The 24,592-nt window shown below is 36.4% G+C and overlaps 1 protein-coding gene across 1 annotated transcript in view; it reads right to left on the reverse strand.

The window, feature by feature from the left end:
• Nucleotides 1-24,592, reverse strand: part of LOC121385321 (protein OS-9-like) — a 65,323-nt gene that overhangs the window by 36,164 nt on the left and 4,567 nt on the right. Inside the window, exons 3-13 of the mRNA XM_041515954.1 lie at nt 21,440-21,503; nt 20,667-20,743; nt 19,865-19,972; nt 17,935-18,136; nt 16,723-16,809; nt 15,384-15,515; nt 12,995-13,057; nt 10,777-11,101; nt 8,955-9,037; nt 6,783-6,892; nt 3,961-4,063 (exon numbers count right to left, since the gene is read on the reverse strand). Of these exons, the coding sequence (XP_041371888.1) occupies nt 3,961-4,063; nt 6,783-6,892; nt 8,955-9,037; nt 10,777-11,101; nt 12,995-13,057; nt 15,384-15,515; nt 16,723-16,809; nt 17,935-18,136; nt 19,865-19,972; nt 20,667-20,743; nt 21,440-21,503 (1,354 nt within the window). The remainder of the gene's footprint in view (nt 1-3,960; nt 4,064-6,782; nt 6,893-8,954; nt 9,038-10,776; nt 11,102-12,994; nt 13,058-15,383; nt 15,516-16,722; nt 16,810-17,934; nt 18,137-19,864; nt 19,973-20,666; nt 20,744-21,439; nt 21,504-24,592) is intronic.

The following is a 24,592-nucleotide window of genomic DNA, read 5'->3' on the forward strand; positions in this document are numbered from 1 at the left end:
AAAAAGTACTCGAATTTTGTGCCAAACTAGGGTAGTCATAGACGCTACCCGTTATCTCAGAAACGAGCAGCTTGACCCCCATTTTTTTCTGATATACTTTAAGTGTAAGGGGTGGTAGTATTTATATCTGTGGCGTTTATGTCGGTTGATACGTTGCAGGTAGGAGTTTTAGCCACATATGTTACTATTGTCGTCTATGGGATTTGATTTGGTAGTATACACCCTATAGCACATATTCAGTGCATAATAAAAAATATTATGATTTTGTCATTTTATTTAATTAAACTATACTGGTTGATTAATTAGCCATCACTCGATCATGCAAGTTCACAATGACCTTGACCTTGACAATAATCTCTGTACATGGCTCTGAATGGAGTTTGAATCAAAGTTAGCACTGAAGAAAAGTTGGTTTTGGCCTATAATTCATACTGTAAAGATTTTAATAATTTCTTTTTACATGGTATTTGACTTGCCATATACAACTGCTCTTAAATATGGTATTATATATAGGCAACCTGAACTAAGATTTTAATAGCAATTTATTTTTATATTAAAAATAGCATGTGCCAATAGTGGGTTAATGTCTTTAGTTTCCATTAACATTGTTAATTTTTTATGTATGAAATTCTGAAAACTCAAATTTGTAAAGAAGTTGATTTTTATTTTCATTTTGACATATTTATAGGGTGCTAAGTTATATTTTAGACAAATTTGTAGTTTTATGCAAAATTTAAAGTAAATTTGAAGAAAAACTTTACCAAAAACATAATTAAATTTGTTGTCACTATTGTGCCTTCTGTTCTTATTTGTGCATAATAATAAGGTTGTTAAACATATAGTTAGATCTCCAGATCATTTTTTTTTTTTAATAATCACTTAGTTAGCTCTCATGAAAAGCATTTTGAGTTTATACTAGATTCAGAACCAATGTTTTCAGATTTGATTATCTGCCTTGGATTAAGTTGATAATTTATTTTATTGTTTAAGCTGTATTACCTAATGTTACTAGCTAAATAAAATGCTGGATTACAGATTGTAGGAATACATCTAATGTACATATTGTATTCATCCGGATTAGAAAATAATGCAAGAAAATAGATGTTCAGGTAATTTTGTCATTTAAAAATAGTTTTTTTCAGTAATTAATCAAAAATAAATGTGTAAAAGCTGGATGATTATTCCAGATATCACAACTATTAAAACCTCCAACTACAGTAGGCTATAAATAAAATAACTTTAAGACACCCACACCCAGCATACAGGATTTCCTCCCAACACTAATGTTCAGGACATTAAGTCATTACTTCATACAGGTACAGTCATGTTTGTGTTTCCTTCCTGAGACAGTGTATTTTTTTAATACTGATATTTCTTTGACTTGCCTGTTACGGTCTTCATAATCTAGGGGTCAATCAAGTACATGTGTTTTAATGGAATTCTTTAAAGGGGTAGAGGTACTCTGACTATCTTTGTTGTCTCTACATATATACCTGAGTACACACACACCCAACTGAAAGTAAATATCTTCAGGAGTTAAATTTTAAAACATTTTGTTGTTTAATATGACATATTGCATTTGTACAAAACTATATGCAATATATATGCATTTTTAGGTGTACATTATATTAGGTTGCACTGTAGAAACAACAGTTTCAGTGAGGTTGTCAGTTTATGTCAGAATACACCAGATCCTGGTTGTCATAAAAGACACATAGCTGGACACTTTTTGAAAAATGTATGTTATCAGTATAGGTAGTACTAAACCAAATAACTTCCGGCTGGGTCAAAGTTCGAGGTGCACCCAACTTTTGATAGAGAAGTGAACACCACAAGTCCTGTGATTGGTTATAAATGTGAGTGTGTTGGTTGTAAAAAATAATAGTTTCATCTGGGTAAAACAAATTTGCAATTTTATTTCATCTAGTACCAATGTGTCAAGTAGCCTTGTGCTTGAAACATGTATGGGGTACCTGTAAAAAAAAAAGTACTCGAATTTTGTGCGAAACTAGGGTAGTCATAGACGCTACCTGTTATCTCAGAAACGAGCAGCTTGACCCCCATCTTTTTCTGATACACTTTAAGTGTAAGGGGTGGTAGTATTTATATCCGTGGCGTTTATGTCGGTTGATACACTGCAGGTAGGAGTTTTAGCCACATATGTTACTATTGTCGTCTATGGGATTTGATTTGGTAGTATACACCCTAAAGCAACAACGTGTCCCCTACCAGTGTAGCTGCCAGAACCTTGTCGACATCACTTATATCTAGAACACAAAACAATCATTGTGAGAGTACTGCTAATTAAAAGCAGTAACATGTCACCTACCGGGCCCAACAAATTTTCGTATCTCCTAAATTCAAGGACCAAAAATGGGCAAATCACCATGAAAGTTAAACTTGATCTATAACAGTACATGATAAAGCTACATTAAATAAAATATTTCATCTCAATATTTTCAGGCATTGCAAAAACAAGTCTGGATTTTTTTTTTTTATACCTTCTAAGTTCAACGGCCGTAACTCTATCAAAAATGGGTAAATTGCCATGAACGTTAAACTTGATCTGTAACAATACATGATTAAAACTATATACCAAATTTCATCTCAATATCTTCGGGCATTCTTTTGTTTTCCAATTTAATACTGTAAATTATTCAAAAGTGGGAGGGAAAAGTAAAGTTTGTTTTATTTAACGACGCCACTAGAGCACATTGATTTTTTATCTTATCATCGGCTATTGGACGTCAAACATATGGTCATTTTGACACTGTTTTTTTAGAGAAAATCTGCTGTCGCCACATAGGCTACTCTTTTACGACAGGCAGCAAGGGATCTTTTATTTGCGCTTCCCACAGGCAGGATAGCACAAACCATGGCCTTTGTTGAACCAGTTATGGATCACTGGTCGTTGCAAGTGGTTTACACCTACCCATTGAGCCTTGCGGAGCACTCACTCAGGGTTTGGAGTTGGTATCTGGATTAAAAATCCCATGCCTCGACTGGGGTCTGAACCCAGTACTAGGGGTGTAACGATATACTCGAATATTCGGTGCACCGAACAGCGATCTGTATCGTAGTTGCATTCGTATTCGTCACTAGCTGAACCGAATACACGAATACTTATATATAATGTTTACTGTATAATTTATGTTTCTAATTCATACTAACCAAAACACAATAACGATTCGATCGTTTTTATTGTCCTTTTTTATATTAGGTCAACCGCATAGTCAGACTCATAGACCGATCCTTTTTTTTTTATTCCAAGCGTTGGACTGGTACTCTACATGCAGCTTGACTGCGCTTCTGTCAAAACATTGTATGACGTCGCATAGTCTCGTTCAACCAGCCTAATACGAGACATGGGCGAGTGTAGTTCGTTAATTTATGCATTCTACGCAGTGCAACGTCAATAATGTTGAACCAATATTCTAACGTTTAAATGGCAGCTCAAAGCAAAATATATTTGTATAATTCTTAACGAGAACTGTGGCATATTAGCAATTCAAATATCTATATAAATTGATTAATAATAGATACCAAAAACCAGAATGGCCTTAAAAATATATATTTGATATTCAAAATAAAATTAATTTACCGGTAATCCATAACTTCTTTCTACATTATACAATGTATATACGGTTTCGGTTTGCACGCATGGAAAAGGGTGAATTGTTATCAAAGCACTTAAGAATATTTTTTAAAATATGTACAATTTGTAGTAATCACTAATCAGGTTTTACTTTAAAAATAAATACTTTTTTTTCCTTTCAGCAAATCCTTTGTACTTGTGTAATGTGTATTCATGGATGTGAATACATATTCGTATTCGTCACCACATATTCGTGATATGTATTGTATTCGCCACCATGTGTATTCGTCACACCCCTACCCAGTACCTACCACAACGCCAACAAGGCTGGTAAGTGGGAGGGGAAGACATTCAATACTTCTTACCTTTTTCTGTGTCCTCCAGTTTGCGAATAAGTTTGTTCAGTGTTCCGCTTAACTGTTGGAAAGCTTTCTGTTTGTCTATCTTCTCACCCAGAGTCTCTTCAGCCTGTCAGAGTTATTATTAAAAACATAATAATAATAATAATAATAATAAAACAAATAAAAGTAAAACATTTTCTTAAAATTAACAGAATAATTGAAGAGTTCAGACTCTAAAAACCAATAAACGCCATTTTATCCCAAAACCGTTTTCTTCTATCATTTCTCAGTTTAAGTCCAGTTCTGATTTTCATATTAATTTTTTTTGGTCGGTTTAGGATTGATCCTGATAGGTGGGCCAACTGGGGCTATTTCTCAAGCTCAATGTAATGTAAGAATGAATGACAGTAATGTCAGATTGAATGTCAGTAGCATGGTTAACTTACTGACACTATGGAAGAAATCCAGCCAGTGCTCCACAACTGGTATATCAAAGGTTGTGGTATGTGCTATCCTGTCTATGGGATGGTGCATATAAAAGATACCTTGCTACTAATGGAAAAATGTAGCAGGTTTCCTCGCTAAGATTATGTTAGACATCCAATAGCCGATGATTAATTAAATCAATGTGCTCTAGTGGTGTCGTTAAATAAAACACACTTTAAAAACAAACATTAGATCTCGTACAAAGTGTTTGCTACTGAGGTTATTAACATCCCTCTATACATACATGGGGGCGGGAAGTAGCCCAGTAGTAAAGCACTCGCTTGATGCACGGTCAGTTTAGGATCGATCCCCATCGGTGGCCCTATTGGGCTATTTCTTGTTCCAACCAGTGCTCCACAACTGGTGTAACAAAGGCCGTGGTATGAACTATCCTGTCTGTGGGATGGTGCACATAAAAGATCCCTTGCTGCTAATTGAAAAGAGTAGCTCATGAAGTGGCGACAGTGGGTTTCCTCTCTCAATATCTGTATGGCCCGTAACCATGTCTGACGCCATATAACCGTAAATAAAATGTGTTGAGTGCGTCGTTAAATAAAACATTTCCTTCCTTCCTTCTATACATGCACGGTTCAGGCACATCTCTCCCGTGCCCAGTCTCTAGAGTTTGCTACTAGTTGCTAAATTGGCCTCGGTGGTGTCGTGGTTAAGCCATCAGACATAAGACTAGTAGGTACTGGGTTCGCAGCCCGGTACCGGCTCCCACCCAGAGCAAGTTTTAATGACTCAATGGGTAGGTGTAAGACCACTACACCATCTTCTCTCTCACTAACCACTAATAACTAACCCACTATCCTGGACAGACAACCAAGATAGCTGAGGTGTGTGCCCAGGACAGCGTGCTTGAACCTTAATTGGATATAAGCAAGAAAATAAGTTAAAATGAAATGAAATAAACTAGTTGCTACTATTTGGGGTACTTTGTAAATATCATTTATCCTACAACTTACACATAATATCCATGTCAGAAACCCATTTGATATTTGCCAGTATTAACTTGGTTAATAGTGTTTTGCTGTCAATGGGTTATTTGTTTACAGCCAACAAGACTGATATACTTGAACGTAATAATGATTTGATGAGATTTAGTTGCGAGTGCGAGATGTCAAACTACATTAAAAAAATTCTTAATACTTTGAATCCCCCCCCCCCCCCCCCCCCCCCGGCCCCCTAAAACTGAAACCCAGAAACTTAATGGAGAATAATATCTGAGTTTATTTCATTAAAGGCATACGGTCACGGATTTAAGGAACTTATTTCTCTAAAATATGGATAATACATAAAAATTACATTAATTGTTGGAAACCAAATCTAGTTATCGCATCACCTCAACTGAACCATGATGGAGTGAAATCCATGTCATCCCTCTCAACAATTTTAATTTTTGAATAATGGACCATTGCCATAATTCAATTATTTTTACAAAATGTCATTAATAAATGGAGTATGGTGGTTATGAAGATGGTTGAATAGAGTACATTTAGGGACAAATCAAATTATTTTTCTTCAGGTAATACTTTGTTAGACCATTAAATAGGTCAGTGGTCTGTGACAATATGCCTTTAACACAGTATCACTATGATGATAAATTCTCAGTGTGAAGAATTTCTTTAACCTTCTGACTACTGCAGGCGAGATATCTCAAGAGCCAGTCAACACACTGTAAACTGTATACAGTGCAGTCCCCAATTCATATTTCCTGCCATTTTGCACACGACACTCACCGTAAACATTTTTTCTTAACAGGAAATAGTTTATTTTACAGCATGCTAGCTTCTGTTTGGGTTTTTTCAGTGGAAAATAGCTTGAAATTTTGTGTTTAAAAAGTGGTTTTTGGCAAGTATTTTCGCTTGACAACAATGGCGGCACGTAAAGGTCATTTTCAGGGATCGATAGCTGATTGTGACAGCTAATTTGATAATAAATTTGATCGTTTTACCAACAACGAAAACAAACAAATATCGCAATATGAATTATAGTTCGGTTTGATTTTTTTAATTCTGGTCAGAAAACCACTGTTACCGGGAATAATGGACATAAATACTGGACAGCTGGCCACAAATGCTTATAAGAAAAACACAACTTTTTCGATTTTTTGCCTAATTTTAATCACCATTAACTGATCTAAAAATATCATAAAAATTACAAAAACACACGAAAATAATACTTACCGATTCATATATGAACTTTATTTTATGTATTTATAAAACATTTAAGTGAATATGCATGTATGTGAGTAAAAATTATAAACTTGTACCAACTCAGCATGGTTTTTGTCAAAAATTAATCCAGTAGTCTAAAGGTTAAACCAAAAAACAGTAAACAAATATGAAAAGGACTACCTCATTGACAATTTCATCAAACTGTGATTCAATGACGGACCGCACCTTTTCTTTCATGTTAATAAACTGTTCGCGTTTGTTTTTGTAGGTTTTCTTCACATTTTCTAGTTCTGAAATTAAAAAAAACGACATGAAAGGGTTTCTTTTACATATTTCCCACAGACAGGACAGCACATATCACAGCATTTTGATATATCAGTAGTGGGATACTGGTTGAGATGGGAAACACAGAAATGATCAAATCCATTAACCGAAGCATTTCAGACGAACACTCTACTGGAGTCTAGTAAAATCTGTTAAGAATATTAATTGACATATTTCAGAATTACAAGACACAATAAACTTGAATAAGGTTAAGTTCAAACATACCAGCAGGAATATTACACACAAACACTTTCCAAGACAATTTTTCTCAAATTCAAGCACTTTTCAAAACAATTTTTCTCAAATTCAAGCACTTTTCAAAAAACATTTTCTCAAATTCAAGCACTTTTCAAGATACTTTTTCTCGTATTCAAGCACTTTTCAAGATACTTTTTCTCAAATTCAAGCATTGTTCTCAAATTTTGACAAATCTCAAGGGTTTCTCATTATTCTCAAATTCAGGCACTTTAGATTTCAAACCTGTGTGAACCATGCAGTACGTAGTTTGCAACAAAATAACAAGTATTCTGAGAGTACTGCTAAAGGGTGTATACTACCAAATGAAATCCCATAGACGACAATAGTAACATATGTGGCTAAAACTCCTACCTGCAGCGTATCAATCGACATAAACATTACGACCTCTCATCCTTAAAGAGAACCAGAAAAAATTGAGGGTCAAGTTGCTAATTTCTAAGATAACGGGTAGCGTCTATGACAACCCTAGTTTCACACAAAATTGGAGTACTTTTTTTACAGGTACCCCATACATGTTTCAAGCACAAGGCTACTTGACACAGTGATACTAGACAAAATAAAATTGCATATTTTTTTTACCCAGATGAAACTATTTTTTTTTACAACCAACACACTCACATTTATCACAAATCACAGGACTTGTGGTGTTCACTTCTCTATCAAAAGTTGGGTGCACCTCGAACTTTGACCCAGCCGGAAGTTATTTGATTTAGTACTACCTAAAGCAATACATGACCTCTACTGGGCCCAAAATATTTTCATATCTCATAAATTCAAGGGCCATAACTCTGTCAAAAATAGATAAATTGCCATGAAAGTCACACTTGATCTGTAACAGTACATGATCAAGATATACACAAAATGTCAGCTCAATATCTCAATGCATAATGAAAACAAATATGCAGAAAACAAATTTTCGTATCGCCCAAATTCAAGGGCCATAACTGTAAAAAAAAAAAAAAGGTAAATCGCCATGAAAGTCAAATTCGATCTGTAACAGTACACGATAAAACAATACACAAAAATTCAGCTCAATATCTTAGGTCTCACTATACACAGATGTCTTCTACCATTGAAACCCATGTTAAATTGCCCAACTTCAAATGAAGATTGCCAATAGAACGGGTTCTCGTTGGCACTAACAACATACACCATTGCAAACATACATTATATAAGCATATATTTTCACTCCAAAATTGAGAACATTTCCGTCTCAGTTTTTTGCTATATGACTGCATCTGGCTGTAGTACCGGTCCAAACAAGTGGTTCATTAACCGATTTACTCCGGCTGTCTCTTACGCTATACATTCATGTCCCAAAAGGCCGATGCATAATATTACAAAATAGCATGGGCAAAATACAGCCAGAAGGCTTACCATTAAACATACATATTGTTTTAATTCTTCACCATTTCCTAGAAGTGAATATGTGAACCATAACTTGTGTCACAATTAGCAACTATAGTGGACCGTGATGAATGAACTCTCACCCGGAAGTGATCTGTGTAGTGAGATTGTAAGCCATTGTGAAAAAAAAAACATCTGCCAAACTATATGTGGGACAGACGGATGGATGGACAGACAGACAGACAGACAGACAGACAGAGATAGACAGACAGACAGAGATAGACAGCCAGACAGACAGAGATAGACAGCCAGACAGACAGACAGACATAGACAGACAGACAGACAGACAGACAGACAGAGATGAAACCTGTAGTCTTCTCTGGTTGGACCGGTAGAGGACTACTGAACTCAAAGCGTGAATACCTTTATCAAAATCATCGTAGATGTGACTTTCACCATCATCTGTGTCTTCAAGGAGAGCATCATCTTTGTGCAAGTTGTCATCACTTTAAAAAAAAAAGAGTTAAAGTTGGTTTTGTTTAACGACACCACTGGAGCACAATGACTTATTAATTATTATCAAACATTTGGTGTTTGATAATATGACGTCTGGTTCACAATGACTCCACATTCAGGGCTCGACCTTAGTGGTAACCCGAGATATTTTGGTTACCAATTTTACTGAGGGCTACCAGATTTCATAACCTGGTAGCCCAGTGGCCTACCATTGAAAAACGTTGCGGTCAAGTTATGACATAATTTTTGTTTCATTATTGAGTATTTTCTATTTATTGACCACATTTGCTGCAATATAGTGGTGCAATAATTAACTCAAACAAAAGTGAGGTGCATATACAACTGTTACATGTTGAAAGTTTGCCTGTGTGACCTATTTTAAAGCAACATCACTGAAATATACATAGCTAGCGTGGCGTTTTCTATAATATGCATTTTAAATATGCTTATGCCGTGTTAATGAACATGTTTTATTATATACCTATTCAATCTTACTATAGTGATAAAGACATTTTCAAACTGTGTAATAAATTGATTTTGTAATATGTGCAATCTGGACCAGAACTTTTAAATGGGGAATACCCTTTTTATTTTTACTGCAGTTAACGCCTTTTATTTACTGACATCATATATGATTTACAAATGACGTCACATCGTATTTGAAACATTACACAAGGTTGCCGCAGAGAATGATTCTTAACGTTAAGCAAATCCATGAAAGCAGTTTTGACCATAGATTTAACTAAGTGTTGTTATGACGTTAAATTAAAAAAAGTTTTTGTAAAAAATGAAAGAAGGTATGTAATAAATACAGAACTTCACATACGTTGTTTTCGTTTCCTATTTATTGCACTCATTTATTTTGTGAAAGAACATACCACTTGACCGCTACGCAGTCTCATGGTATATATGCTTGCGCAAAATAAACTTGTGCAATAAATAGGAAGCAAAAACAACGTATGTGAAGTTCTGTATATACATTGTATATATTACTGGAGTAGCTTGTAGTTAAAAAGTACATACTCTAAATATGAATTAGAGCTGATCATCGACAAATACATCAAATGTGGACAATGTAGGTTCTTCCCGTGGACCCTTCATACATATATATACATGTATACACACCAGGGCCCCCGTTCCACAAAGCGATCTTAGTGCTAAGATCACCGTAAGTGCATATGTTGTCTGTGCAGTTATGGTGATCTTAGGACTAAGATCGCTTCGTGGAATGGGGCCCAGGGCTTCTAGAATTTTTATAAAATCCACTAGCCAATTGATCAGAGATTTTAAAAAATGTACTAGCCACGATTAAAAATTCACTAACCCTACTGTTCTTTAAGTTAATAAAAGTTTACTAAATAATAGTAATAATCAGATATGTCACCTAAAGAGGGAGATAGAGCTTAAAAACACTAACATTGGGGGAGGGGGTCGGGGTTTTGTCAGGATATTCATATTTACAAAATAGACTTAACTGCAACATTTGACAAACAAATTTCACTAGCCATCGGGCATCATAATAGTAGTTATTTAGTAGCCCAACATTGAATATCACTAGCCATGAGAGTGGGGCTACCATAATCTAGAAGCTCTGCACACACACACACACAAACACACACATATAGTAATAGAATTGTGGTCAACTGTGTAAATGTCAGTTCTGTGAATGCTACTCTACAACAATAGAAAATTAATTAGAAAATAAACCAAAACAGAACTGCGGCAATACCCTTTAGTTCTTGACTGTCTCATATTTCTGTCTGCTGGATGCACAGTAGGTTCCGAATGACCTGCAGAAGGTTCCGAATGACCTGCAGTAGATTCTGAATGACCTGCAGTAGATGCTGAATGGCCTGCAGTAGATTCTGAATGATCTACAGTAGATTCTGGATGACCTGCAGTAGATTCTGAATGACCTGAAGTAGATTCTGAATGGCCTGCAGTAGATTTTGAATGACCTGCAGTAGATTGTGATTTATCCTGTTGGTCGGTTATTTTAATGTCTACAGCAGCATCTGGAGGTTGGGGCTTTATCTTCTGGTTTGACTTGTCACCTGCACAGGTATACAAATAACACAAGGATGAAAATAACACAATATATGGATCAAAATAATACGATACATGGATGAAAATAATATAAAAATGAAAATAACACAAGGATGGAATTAACAACACAAGAATGAAAATAACAACACAAGGATGAAAGAAAAAACACAAGGATGAAAGAAAAACAACACAAGGATGAAAGAAAAACAACACAAGGATGAAAGAAAAACAACACAAGGATGAAAACAGCAAAACACAAGGATGAAAACAGCACAACACAAGAATGAAAACAGCACAACACAAGGATGAAAACAGCACAACACAAGAATGAAAACAGCACAACACAAGGACGAAAACAGCACAACACAAGAATGAAAACAGCACAACACAAGGACGAAAACAACACAAGGATGAAAATAATAAAAATATGAAAATAAAATCAGGAAGAAAGAAAGAAAATAACATAATACAATGATGATGATACCGATACAAGAATGGTGACCGTGAACATAACAAAGTTCGGTTCTCTTTGGTTTTTTCCCCCCATTTGTTTTTTCACTGTCTCTGACACATGGACACATCAGGTCACTAATGCATACAGCGGAGAACCATGTTTATTATAAAGAAAGAAAGGAATGTTTTATTTAACGATGCACTCAACACATTGTATTTACGGTTATATGGCACCACACATATGGTTAAGGACCACATAGATACCGAGAGATGAAACCCGCTGTCGCCACTTCATGGGCTACTCTTTTTCGATTAGCGGCAAGGGATCTTTTATATGCACAGTCCCACAGACAGGGTAGTACATACCACTGCCCTTGATATACCAGTCGTGGTGGACTGGCTGGAACAAGAAATAGCCCAATATGCCCACCGATGGGGATCGATCTCACACCTACCGCGCATCGAGCGAGCACTGTGCCACTGGGCTACGTCTCGCTCCATGTTTATTATATGTTGGTCAAAACTAAAACAAAATAGTTGCTCTCTGGTCAGACCAAAGTTCTAGAATTGATGTGGCAAGGCGGCTTTTTTCCCCACTCTCAGTTTGTTTTTCTTGTTTTGGTCACTCCACATTTTTTTGGCTATGGGACCCTAAAGCCTTTCTATTACATTTTCAACAGAGCTAAAGCCATTAAGGCAGGACGTAGCCCAGTGGTAAAGCACACACCTGATGCGCGGTCGGTCTAAGCTCGATCCCCGCTATTTCTTGTTCTAGCCAGTGCAATGCAACTGGTATATCAAAGGCCGTGGTATGTGCTATCCTGTCTGTGGGATGGTGCATATATAAGATCCCTTGCTACTAATGGAAAAATCTATTTTATGAGTCAAAATGACCATATATTTAACATCCCATAGCCAATGATAGTAAAACAAACTTCAACTTGACACCCTCATTTAGACCTACAATGTCATAGTGAATCACAATATTATTATTTGAGGCAGCACAGCATTATTTTTGCTATTGATATTGAGGTGTAGCTACTATGGGAAATTTGAAAATGTTGATGTTGAAGGTAAAAATTTACCAGAGACCAGCAATATAAAACAATTTGGCCTTACTAACCCATGGGGTGGGACGTGGCATAGTAGTACAGCGCTTGCTCGATGCGCGGTCAGTGTGGGATCGATCCCCGTCAGTGGGCCCATTGGGCTATTTCTCGTTCCTGCCAGTGTCCCACGACTTTTATATGTACTACCCTGTCTGTGGGATGGTACATATAAAAGATCCCTTGCTGCTAATCGAAAAGAGTAGCCCATGAAGTGGCGACAGCGGGTTTCCTCTCAATATCTGTGTGGTCCTTAACCCTATGTCTGACACCATATAACCGTAAATAAAATGTGTTGAGTGCATCGTTAAATAAAACATTTCTTTCTGTTTTTTTACTGACCCATATCATTTTCTGTCACTGCGTCTGGAGGATTGGGTTTCATCTTCAGATGTAACTTGTCAACTGCACAAGGAAAAAAACCACAAAAAAAAAATTCAAAGATGAAAATAAACAATGGATGTGTTTTTCATTGTTTTATCAGCATAAACGTCTTTAACACTTTCCAACTGATATAAATCACAAGAATTTAGAATACAATTTACAAGATCCAGCCAGTGCACCACAACTGGCATTTCAAAGTCCGAGGTATGTGCTATACTGTCTGTGGGATGGTGCATATAAAAGATCCCTTACTACTAATGGAAAAATGTAGCAGGTTTCCTCTCTATGACTATGTTAAAATGACCATATGTTTAACATCCAATAGCCGATGATTAATAAATCAATGTGCTCTAGTGGTATTATTAAACAAAACAAACTTATACAAGAGTTATATCCCTTTGCATGGAATTGTGTATATCCCTTTAAATAAATCTCCTATAATAAAGATTAGCTTACCATATGTTGTGAAAAGTGGTCTGTTTCCTTTCCAAACATCTTGTAAACATGGCAAGTAATTAAAAACATAAAACTATGCCCCTAGAATCTGTCTGGTTTGTTCAGCCAGCTATATAATGGAACAATCTAATTAAAATTAGCTCCACTGGTTAATTACTATTACCTGTGGATCTAACAGCACCCCGTTGGAGCTCATGTCCAGTTGACCTTTCATTCGACCAATCAAAACCTTACTTTCAAAAAGTATGCCGGAAACTAATTTCAATATAAAATTTTATATAAAATTTGTTTGAAGATGAAAAAAAAACCGTGATGGTATAACCATAAAATCTGTTTATACTAGTATACAATCCAGAGTTTATTACTGCACTTTTCCCCCTGTTTTTTAATGTTGAAATAGACCAACAAGTTTGCCTATTGCATAAATAGTCTCACCAGATATTTTTAGAATTTGTATGCTCCCGAATAACGCTATAAAAGGCAAAGTGTAATTGGTCGATATTTAAATTGTTATTTATAGATGAAATGTCACCTGGACATGGGAGTCCACACAATGCTGTTAGATCTGCTGGTAGACCAGTAGAGCTAATTTTAATCAGATTGTATAATGCAATTAAATGTTTTGTGGTTGCAAGGCCTGAACGTGACGTATCGTTGAAATATAAATTGCCATAGACCGGAAGCATCACCGACTGCACTTCTGTGCCACTGAATAAAAATTACTTCACTGACAGCAAAATGCATACACCTGGGCCCCGTTCCACGAACAAATCGTAGCTACTTAGGTTAACTGCAGTGATAAACTTTACAGCCGTTCCACAAGGCAACCTTACGGTAGTCGCAAGTGCTCCATTATGGATTGAAATGTGCTTTGCGAAGAAGTGCGAATTAGTTAAATAATAAATTGGTTACCGATTTTTTGGAACATCTTGGATGTATTAACTGGTATCGGACATACATGAAGTATTTGGTATATACATATATTAGATCCATTTTTACACAAAAAGTTTGTATTCTTCTTAGAAAATTATCAAATAATCATCTAACTGCCATTTGACATCTATGTCAAAGGCTTACAACTGCCTTGTACCATTTGTAAGTTTCACAGTAATTTACAACAATAGTAAGCTATGCTGTGTCGTGGAATGGGCTGGTGATCATACATAAAAAAATTAAGTTTGTGATGGTAGGTATTTATAAAGATAGTAGTGCTAAGATCTGTCAGTATTTAACATTTGTACATTTGGAATATGTCTACATACAGCAAAATAACCTTTTAGTAACGTTTTTAAAAAATTGCCAAAGGCTGGCTAAAAATAGTACTGTTGGTGGGCCCTTTCACCTTTGGCATATTTAGTTAAAACTGCCGTGGGAGACAAATTCTTAAGTTTGAGTCCTAATGTTGACAGTAAAAGAAGTTGAAAGATAGCTGGAGCTGCCACATCGGGAAAAAGTAAGATGGAAAGCAAAGAAGAATAAGGAAAGAGGGCAGTGCGATACAAAGAAAAATAGTAGGCCTATGAGAATTGAATATCTGCATAAACCATTTATCGGTTATGCAAAAATAAATTCAGGTAACCCATTTTTTTCTTTTTGCGTAAACTGTTACATCCATGTAAATAATGTCCTAAATTTAATGCGCAAACAGAAAATAGGTTACGCTAAATTAGATTTGTGTGAACAATGCATGAATGAAATGATCGTTCTTGAAAATTTCAGAGGCCTAAAATAGTAATAATATTTTTTTTTAAGCAAATAATAAAAATACACCCCCCCCCCCCCCCCCCCCCCCCCCCCCCCCCCCCCCCCCCCCCCCCCCCCCCCCCCCCCCCCCCTCCAACCCCCCCCCCTAGCTATCTAGTAAGCATTTTAAAAATCAGACGGATCTTACCAGCTAACCGATCCTGTATGTTCCTAACTTCCTTGGTCAGAGTATTTTTCAAATATGTTTCAACTCTGCTGAGTTTATCACCGCTGTCCACTGGGTCAGGCAGATTTCCTGTCTTATCTTCAACTGCTTGAGCTGAAAGAAAGAAAGTTTTAACACGTCACACTAGGGGATTTATATGTCACAGGGGGTTGCAGTACTGTCGTTCACACCAGGTTTCTTCAGTCAACATCACCACGGGCCAGGAGGTATTTTTACTTGGTAACAAACAATTCTCGGTGGTGTCGTGGTTAAGCCATCGGACAAAAAGCTGGTAGGTACAGGGTTCGCAGCCTGGTACCGGCTCCCACCCAGAGCGAGTTTTAACGACTCAATGAGTAGGTGTAAGGCCACTACACCTCCTTTTCTTTCACTGACCACTAACAACTAACCTACTGTCCTGGACAGACAGCCCAGATAGCTGAGGTGTGTACCCAGGACAGCGTGCTTGGACATTAATTGGATATAATAAGTTCGAATGAAAATGCCCGTCAACATCAACGCGGGTCGGGAGATATTTTTACTTGCCATCCCGTTGGACTGGCAATTATTTTGCATTTATACTTTATGATCATGTTTCATCCGACAGGTTCTGATTCAGTCTGGTAGAATTTTTAAAGCTTACACGACCAAATGTACGGCAGAAATTTCAGCCTATTTCGACCCCCGTTTCAATAATTACAGTGAAGTGAGCTAGTGTTTTCTAGTGTTTTGGCTACAACAATATTATTTCCAGTGGGAGCTCAGTTACTACAAACAACAGCATTATAAAAAAAAAACAATGGATAATTAAATTGAAAATAATAACATCAGATGAAATGAAACGAAGTACGTAGGTTAATGCATGGACAAAACAAGGTACAATTATTTCGACTTGTTGTGTAGCCACTTTGACAATGGTGGTTTATTTTGTATTGAAGAATAATATATACTTATTGCTGGCTTACTGGGATGGATATTATTACAGAACATTGCAATGCATCAGCAAAAATCAGGTAGGCTTGTTTCTTCAGTTCTAAGACTAATTCCTGACGTGACACGTTAAGTATTACGTAACCACCGGCTCGCCAGAGGGCGTATTCACTGGGATGGCACAAAATGGCTGCACCCGTTATATATAACAGCCATTACATTTAACTGTTTTATTAATTAAATATAAGATTATACTTGTTGATATTACAGTCCAAAAGCCTTCCTTAAGAATGGCAAAATTGCAATAGTCAAACATATTATATTCCAATAAAAACACTTACGGTACCATTTTTCTTCTCTAAATTCTTCTGTAATCTTTTCTAACACTTACCTTTTTCCTTCTCTAAATTCTCCTGTATTCTTTTCTCTTCTTCCAACCTGGCTTTTTCTGCCTCTTTTTCTTTCCGCTTTTGTTCCACTATGACAATGTTTAAAAATAATAATAACCTATTGGGTTACAACTCAATTTTAAAAGTTTCAACACTCAACACTGATTTTCCTTACCAGTATTTCTACTCCATCAAGAAAAAAGAAGAAAAAACCCCACATAAAAAAGTAAAAGAAAACATTCATTTATTCGAATTCCATTTTGTTTATTGCGTTCTCATTCCTCTTCAAGTTTTTCCCTCATTCTTTTCCTTTTTTCTTTCATTCATATTCGTTCTTTCTTCTTTCTTTTTCTTTCTTTCATTCTCATCTTCTTTCTTTCTTTCTTTCTTCGAGTTTTTTCTTTCTTTCTTCTTTCTTTCTTTCTTTCTTTCTTTCTTCATTTTCTTTCTTCATTCATTTCTTCTCTTTCATTCTTTTCTTTCTTTCTTTCTTTCTTTCTTTCTTTCTTTCTTTCTTTCATTCATTTCTTTCATTCTTTCTTTCTTTCTTTCTTTCTTCTTTCTCCTCAGATCAAAACTTACTCAGGCACAAATAACAAAATAATTTCATTCATTCTTTCATTCTTTCTTTCTTTCTTTTCTCCTCAGATCAAAACTTACTCAGGCACAAATAACAAAATAATTTGGTACATTTAAATGACTAAAATTATATGTGTACATCTGTGAAAATATGTTTATATACCGGTATGTATAAATTATTTACGAGTGTGTGGATATGGATATGTATGTATGTACACTGTGTAAGTCAATGATTCAAGGCACACCATCCTTGACATTGTCACATTGATCTGGGGCAATTAAAAAAAATAGTAAATAGTTCACGTTAATAGTAAATAAGAGTGTTGTCAACACCATTTATTTGTATGGTTGCATGTTTATATTTATATGTTATCATCATGTACGTGTACATAATTTGATTTTGTTTTCCAATAATCCACGTTTGCACATTAATAACATTTGAAAAACAATGTCATAAGGGCTTTTCGAATTTTTATAAAAATCACTAGCAAATGGGATCAGTGATTTTAAAAATTCACTAGCCACAATACAAAATTCACTCACCCTACTTTAAAGAAATATAATTTGCAATGCCCATCAAATGTTTTAATATGACACCTAATATTTTATTATCTTCATGTAACAAATCCACATACCTTCGACCTCGAGAAGATATTCCTGATACTGTTCCGTACTTAGCAACGGGTTGCACGTGATGGAGACTGGTTTCTTCGGCGCAAGGGGCTTCAAGTAGGGATGGCTGCACAGGCGGGCGGTGTTGATGGTTATGATGTACACACACGTCTGAGGTTCGTCTATACGAGCTATGTAATCCGCAGAACCCTCCTCACACAAAAACTGAAATCATAATTATAATAGCTCAAGACGCAGAAAACGCCAGGTTGGAAGAAGAGAAAAGAATAGTGAAAAATTAATAACAGATTATAAAGCTCTATTATACTCTTAAAAAAAGTAGGGGAACTCTAATAAGAATTTACAATTGCCAAAATTGTAAGGTATGTTAAGTGTGGGGAAGGGTTATGTGATAATAGTGATTATATTGGGCAAACATTACAACCAGTAGTTCAGTATTACAGTAGGTTTTATGACCACCAAAGATCTTAAAGGACGATTGGGGTCAGAAGTGAAATTTGAAAGTTGACGCTTTTTTATCAGTAAATCTCAAATTCAAACAATAAAAATGACTAAACGGTGATTAAACAACCTTCCTGGAAATTGTCAAAATCGAGAATGACACTCCACGTACATGTACGGGGCAAATGCGTGATGCATGTGCAAACTATAGAATGTGTTTCGGTGTGTTGATAAACAGACCTGAATGTTCTTTACTAGGATGTCTGTGGTCAAAACGTATGTTTTAATATTTCAGGTTCCCCTACGTTTTATGAAGAGTATATTTTAATTTCAGTTTTGTTGTGAAAAGGGAATAGTGTATTAAAAAACAGAGCTACATGAACATAATACACTGTGGCTTCTTTCAAATAAAAACTCAAATATTTACATAGTTCTATTATAATAATTATAAGTTAAAACCAGAAAAAACTAGTTTTGCCAAGTAATAGTCAAACATCAGGAGATAACATTAAGTACGTTTTTATTTACAATAATGGCTATAATTTCAAAAATTAAAAATTATAAAAATTATTGGCAATCCTGCATTAAAATGCTTAAAAATTCTGTAAAAGAAAAAACAACTTTAGGATAGTGATACCATTTTGTGAGGGATTGCTCGACTATAGAGCTGAGCTCTGTGAAATGCCGAAATGAATAATGTGTAATGATGTTTTTAAACAAAGTGTGGAATATTTAGTTTGTTTCATTTCATTTCAACTTATTTTCATGCTTATATCCAATTAAGGTTCAAGCACGCTGTCCTGGGCACACACCTCAGCTATCTGTCTGTCAGGACAGTGGGTTAGTTGTTAATTGTTAGTGGTTAGGGAGAGAGAAGAGGGTGTAGTGGCCTTACACATACCCACTGAGTCCTTAAAACTTGCTTTGGGTGAGAAAGAAAGAAATGTTTTATTTAACGATGCACTCAACACATTTTATTTACGGTTATATGGCGTCAGACATATGGTTACAGACTACACAGATTTTGAGAGGAAACCCGCTGTCGCGACTTCATGGGCTACTCTTTCCGATTAGCAGCAAGGGATCTTTTATTTGCGCTTCCCACAGACAGGATAGCACAAACCATGGCCTTTGTTGAACCAGTTATGGATCACTGGTCGGTGCAAGTGGTTTATACCTACCCATTGAGCCTTGCGGAGAACTCACTCAGGGTTTGGAGTCGGTATCTGGATTAAAAATCCCATGCCTCGACTGGGATCAGAACCCTGTACCTACCAGCCTTATTTCCAATGGCTTAACCACGATACCACCAAGGCCGGTTTAGTACAGGTATTTTGTCAGACGATTTTGTTGATCATGTTCTTACCGGCACTCCCACCTTGCGTGGTGTCTGCGTGAGGTCACACTTCGAGCCATTGAGTCGTTAAAACTTGCTCTGGGTGAGCCGGTACTGGGTTGCGAACCCAGTACCTACCAAGATACTTTACTTACCCGCACTTCTGCCTTGCGTGGTGTCTGCGTGAGATCACACTTCGAGCCGTTGTTGTATGTCTGACTGTGATAGCGGAAGAAGCTGCTCTTACTTTTTAAACGTTCATCCTGAAAAAAGATAACACAGATATTTCAACAAAACTAAAATAAAAACACGTTATTGTTAAGTTCAAGGGGCATAACTCTGTGAAAAATGGGTAAATCATCATGACAGTCAAAACTGATATTTAACAGTACATGATAAAGCTATACAAAATTCCAGATCAATATATGAAGGTATTGCGAAAAAAAAATTGGAAAACTAGATGTGGAACAGACAAATAAGACAGACAAACAGACAGACAGACAGACAGACAGACAGACAGACAGACAGGCATACATGCAGAGAAAACAAGACAAAGACAAAGACAAGACAAATAATGCAGGTCTACTACTTTCACTTCAAAATGAGTTTGATTTAAAGAATACTATTCGGACCATTTACATGCAGGTAACCCTGGTATATACAATGTACAATGTAAGACAAATTCATTTCCAAAATGCAATATACGCCAATTGCCAGATTTGGGGTTTAGCATCTTAGATATTAGTACAACTGAACAATACGATAATAAAGTTTATCATCCATTAAAGGCTTTTGTAAGAGATATCGCTGGCACTATAATTTGCGATATCTCCTGTGATATTCTCCTAGGAGAATATGAAATAATGGCTCATGGCTCTGGTTTATGCACTCTGGACAGATAAGATAATCTGTAATTCCTTGTAGCTCGTTAATTATTCTCTAAATCTGAGCACTCACTTTTTTCGTCTCATTATCCCAGTCGTAGTCGGACTCATAATTACCCAAGTAGATAATTTCTCCTTTTATGACTCCATCTAGAGAGAGAAAAACAAGAGTCAGTTACACAACATACAGGAGAAACAACCAAAAAATATGACTCAATTCAGAATTTTCAATTAGTCCTAGGCAGACCCTGGGCCACCCACATTTATTTCCCCTACTTACGTGTACATTTTTTGTAAATACTAATAAAACAAATACTCTTCTAGAAAGAAAAGCAGTTAGTCATATAATCAAACAAGAGAAACGACCATTTTTTAAAGACTAATTAAGTCATCTGGAGTGTTCTGTTGGTAGCAGGCAGACTTTACAAGGCATACCTATAATTTATAAATAAGTTTACCCCAAGTGGACTACAGGACTATATACATGTAAACTGGAAGTCCTTAAAAACTGGATGTTTTTCATGGTCCCTTTATAAATAACAGTACAGAACATACCGGAACAAATTTACAAAGCCTGTTTATGTCTTACACATATGTAACTACAATGCTTATACACCAGTGTCTATACAGAAAATTAGGCTTCATAAATTTGGCCCAATCTCTGTAAACTGGATACCCCTTAAAGTCAAACTTTTTACTTGATCAAATGAGTGTCCGATTCACAGGGATTTAACAATACATGTATCAGTAAATAGTTCTTATTGTGCCTCAGAATTCAAATAAACATTTAAAATAAAAATAATGCTGAGTTTCTCTTTACTTCTCTGCTTTTATCAACAAACATACCCTCAGCGTGATACTGTCGAATGTATTTTCCATAACAGAATTCATAGGTCCACCAATCCTTTGTCTGCAATTAAAGGTTTAAATGAAATTTAGTAACAAAAAATAAATCTGCTGAATTGTAACACATGGCCCACCCTGTCCATGGCAAAATTAGCCAACTGCTAATATTTATACAAAGGAAGGAAATGTTTTATTCATTGATGCACTCAACACATTTTATTTACGGTTATATGGTGTCAGACATACACATGTATGGTTAAGGACCACACAGATATTGAGAGAGGAAACCCGCTGTTGCCACTTCATGGATTACCCTTTTCGATTAGCAGCAAGGGATCTTTTATGTGCACCATCCCACAGACAGGATAGTACATACCACAGACTTTGTTACATCAGTTGTGGAGCACTGGCTGGAATGAGAAATAGCCCAATGGGCCCACCGACGGGAATCGATCCAAGATCGATCACGTATCAGGCGAGTGCTTTACTACTGAGCTACATCCTGCCCGTTTTATACATTTAGTACTTGGCCAATAAAATATTCCTTAAGTTAATCACATTTTAATAATTTTTAAGGAAAAGCTCACCATATCTGAAAATTGGCTAAACCAAAATTTGTTCCAGTGTAAGTTCTGATAGTCCCCTATTTCAACTTATTTTCATGCTTTTATATCCAATTAAGGTTCAAGCATGCTGTCCTGGGCACACCTCTCAGCTGTCTGGGCTGTCTGTCCAGGACAGTGGGTTAGTTGTTAGTCAGAGAAAAGAGGGTGTAGTGGTCTTGCACTTACCCACTGAGTCATTAAAACTCGCTCTGGGTGGGAGTCGGTACCAGGTTGTGAACCCAATGCCTACCAGCCTTATGTCCAATGGCTACCACGACACCACCGAGGCCAGTAACAAAACCAAACTTTAACTGTAGTCCCCTATTAATATAATTTCTGGAAACTCCAATTACATGGCTCACTGGGCTATTTCTCGTTCCAGCCAGTGCACCACAACTGGTGTAACAAAGGCTGTGGTATGTACTATCCTGTCTGTGGGATGGTGCATATAAAAGATCCCTTGCTGCTAATCGAAAAGAGTAGCTTATGAAGTGGCGACAGTGGATTTCCTCTCTCTATATATCTGTGTGGTCCTTAACCATATGTCCGACGCATATAACCGTAAAATAAGATGTGTTGAGTGCGCTGTTGAATAAACATTTCCTTCCTTCCAATTATATATACATGTCTAGGTCCCTGCTAAAATTAATTATCTCATAAACACATCTTAAAGATATGAGCAACTTAACTCAATCTGTTGACTATTATTATGAAAAAAATAAATATCTAACACACCAAGGGAGATAAGTCCAAAATGATTGTGGCTAGCCACAAAGTGATACATTTATATTATGTATATTAGGGTGCAAACCATTATTTACTTCTGCATGAATTGCAATTCAGTTTCTTCACTGTGCCCATACATGTATGTTGTACATATATACTGAACAAAATAAGAAACTTCCGCTAACTTTGCTTGAACATAACTTGATGAAAACAAACCGGAGGAATAATTGTTATATATGCGTTTAAAGAGTGTTCCATGATGCATCGTTTGGTGCAAAAATCATTGCCATAGGTTAACAGAAACTGGGAGAAATTTGGACCAAGTGTGGTAGGGGTTAAAAAAATTAAACACCCACTTAATAACGGGTATGACCACCTCTTGAATTGACCTCTGCAGTGCATCACAGGCACATAGAATTGACTAAAGTGTTGATTTCTGCCTGTGGAATATTGTTCCATTCCTGAATGAGCGCTTGACGAAGTTCGTTGACGCTAGCGGGTGGGTTGGAACGACGCCTCAATAGTCTGTCCAGACTATCCCAGACATGCTCGATGGGGTTGAGATCAGGACTTTTAGCGCACCAGTCATCAATGAAATCAATGTTACTTGTCCTAAGAAAATTTACAGTGTCTTTAGCTGTATGAGAGGTGGCATTATCATGCTGAAAAATCGAGATGTTGGCATTGTTATGGAACAGAGGAATGACGTGATGAGAGAGAATGGCATTGCGGTAACGTTGAGCATTTAAATTGCCATCAATGACGACTAGTGGTGAACGATAACCATGGGCAATGGCTGCCCAGACCATGTCAGAACCCCCACCCCCGAAACGATCTTGTTCAAGAACACAACAGTCAGCATAGCGTTCATTTCTTCTATGGTAGACGCGGTAAAGAAAATCGGGATTCATCTGAAAAAAGAACGGTATTCCAGCGTCACCATATCCAATGAGTGTGTACACGTGCCCAATTAAGACGATTTAGACAATGACGTTGCGCTTAAGCGCATCCGACGTAAGAACGCCGTGCATGTAAACCATTCTCCCGCAGACGATTATGAACAGTTTGCCCACTGATTCGGTTATTATGAAGCCCAGGTGTGTTAGCAGCAGTAGCAGTGGCAGTTTGGAATCGATTGCGCAAATGCGTGTTCATGATATAGCGGTCTTGACCACTATATCTTGTAACACGCGGATGTCCACGACATGGCAAGTCGTTGGTGCTTCCTGTCGTTCAAAATCTCAAGCGAAGATTTCATATCGCTCAACTAGAACTCCCAACATGCCTTGCAACGTCTTCTGTCGACATGCCAGCATCAAGCATGCCAATCGCTCGTTCGTGTAAATTATTGGGTATTCTTGGCATACTAAAAATGTTACAATGTAAAAAACTTTAATTTTTTTACAAATTTTTAAGCGTTTTCGTTCACTTGACAACAATGTCAGTAAGATAAGTAAAACAAATTGACCGAATACTACATGGGACATGTCGAACCATGCATGCACGTGCAAATTGAATTTCATGTTGTCGACAATTAACAGTGCAAAAATAATCAATAAAATTCATGAATCCTGATAATACAGCTCAAGGCTAATACTACCTATATAATTTCATTACACAATGAATTCTTTAACAAAACAAATACTATATGTACAAATCGGCAGTTTCTTTTTTTGTTCAGTATATGTGAGAATTTAAATTATATATAAGACGCCACGGTGATGACATATATATATATTTAGTAAATACATAGCTATGAAACAATGTTTTTGATAGGATAATCAAACAATATTAACAAAAAATGAAAGATATTGACAAAAAT

This window comes from Gigantopelta aegis, chromosome 11, assembly GCF_016097555.1.
Source record: "Gigantopelta aegis isolate Gae_Host chromosome 11, Gae_host_genome, whole genome shotgun sequence".
Taxonomy (NCBI): domain Eukaryota; kingdom Metazoa; phylum Mollusca; class Gastropoda; order Neomphalida; family Peltospiridae; genus Gigantopelta; species Gigantopelta aegis.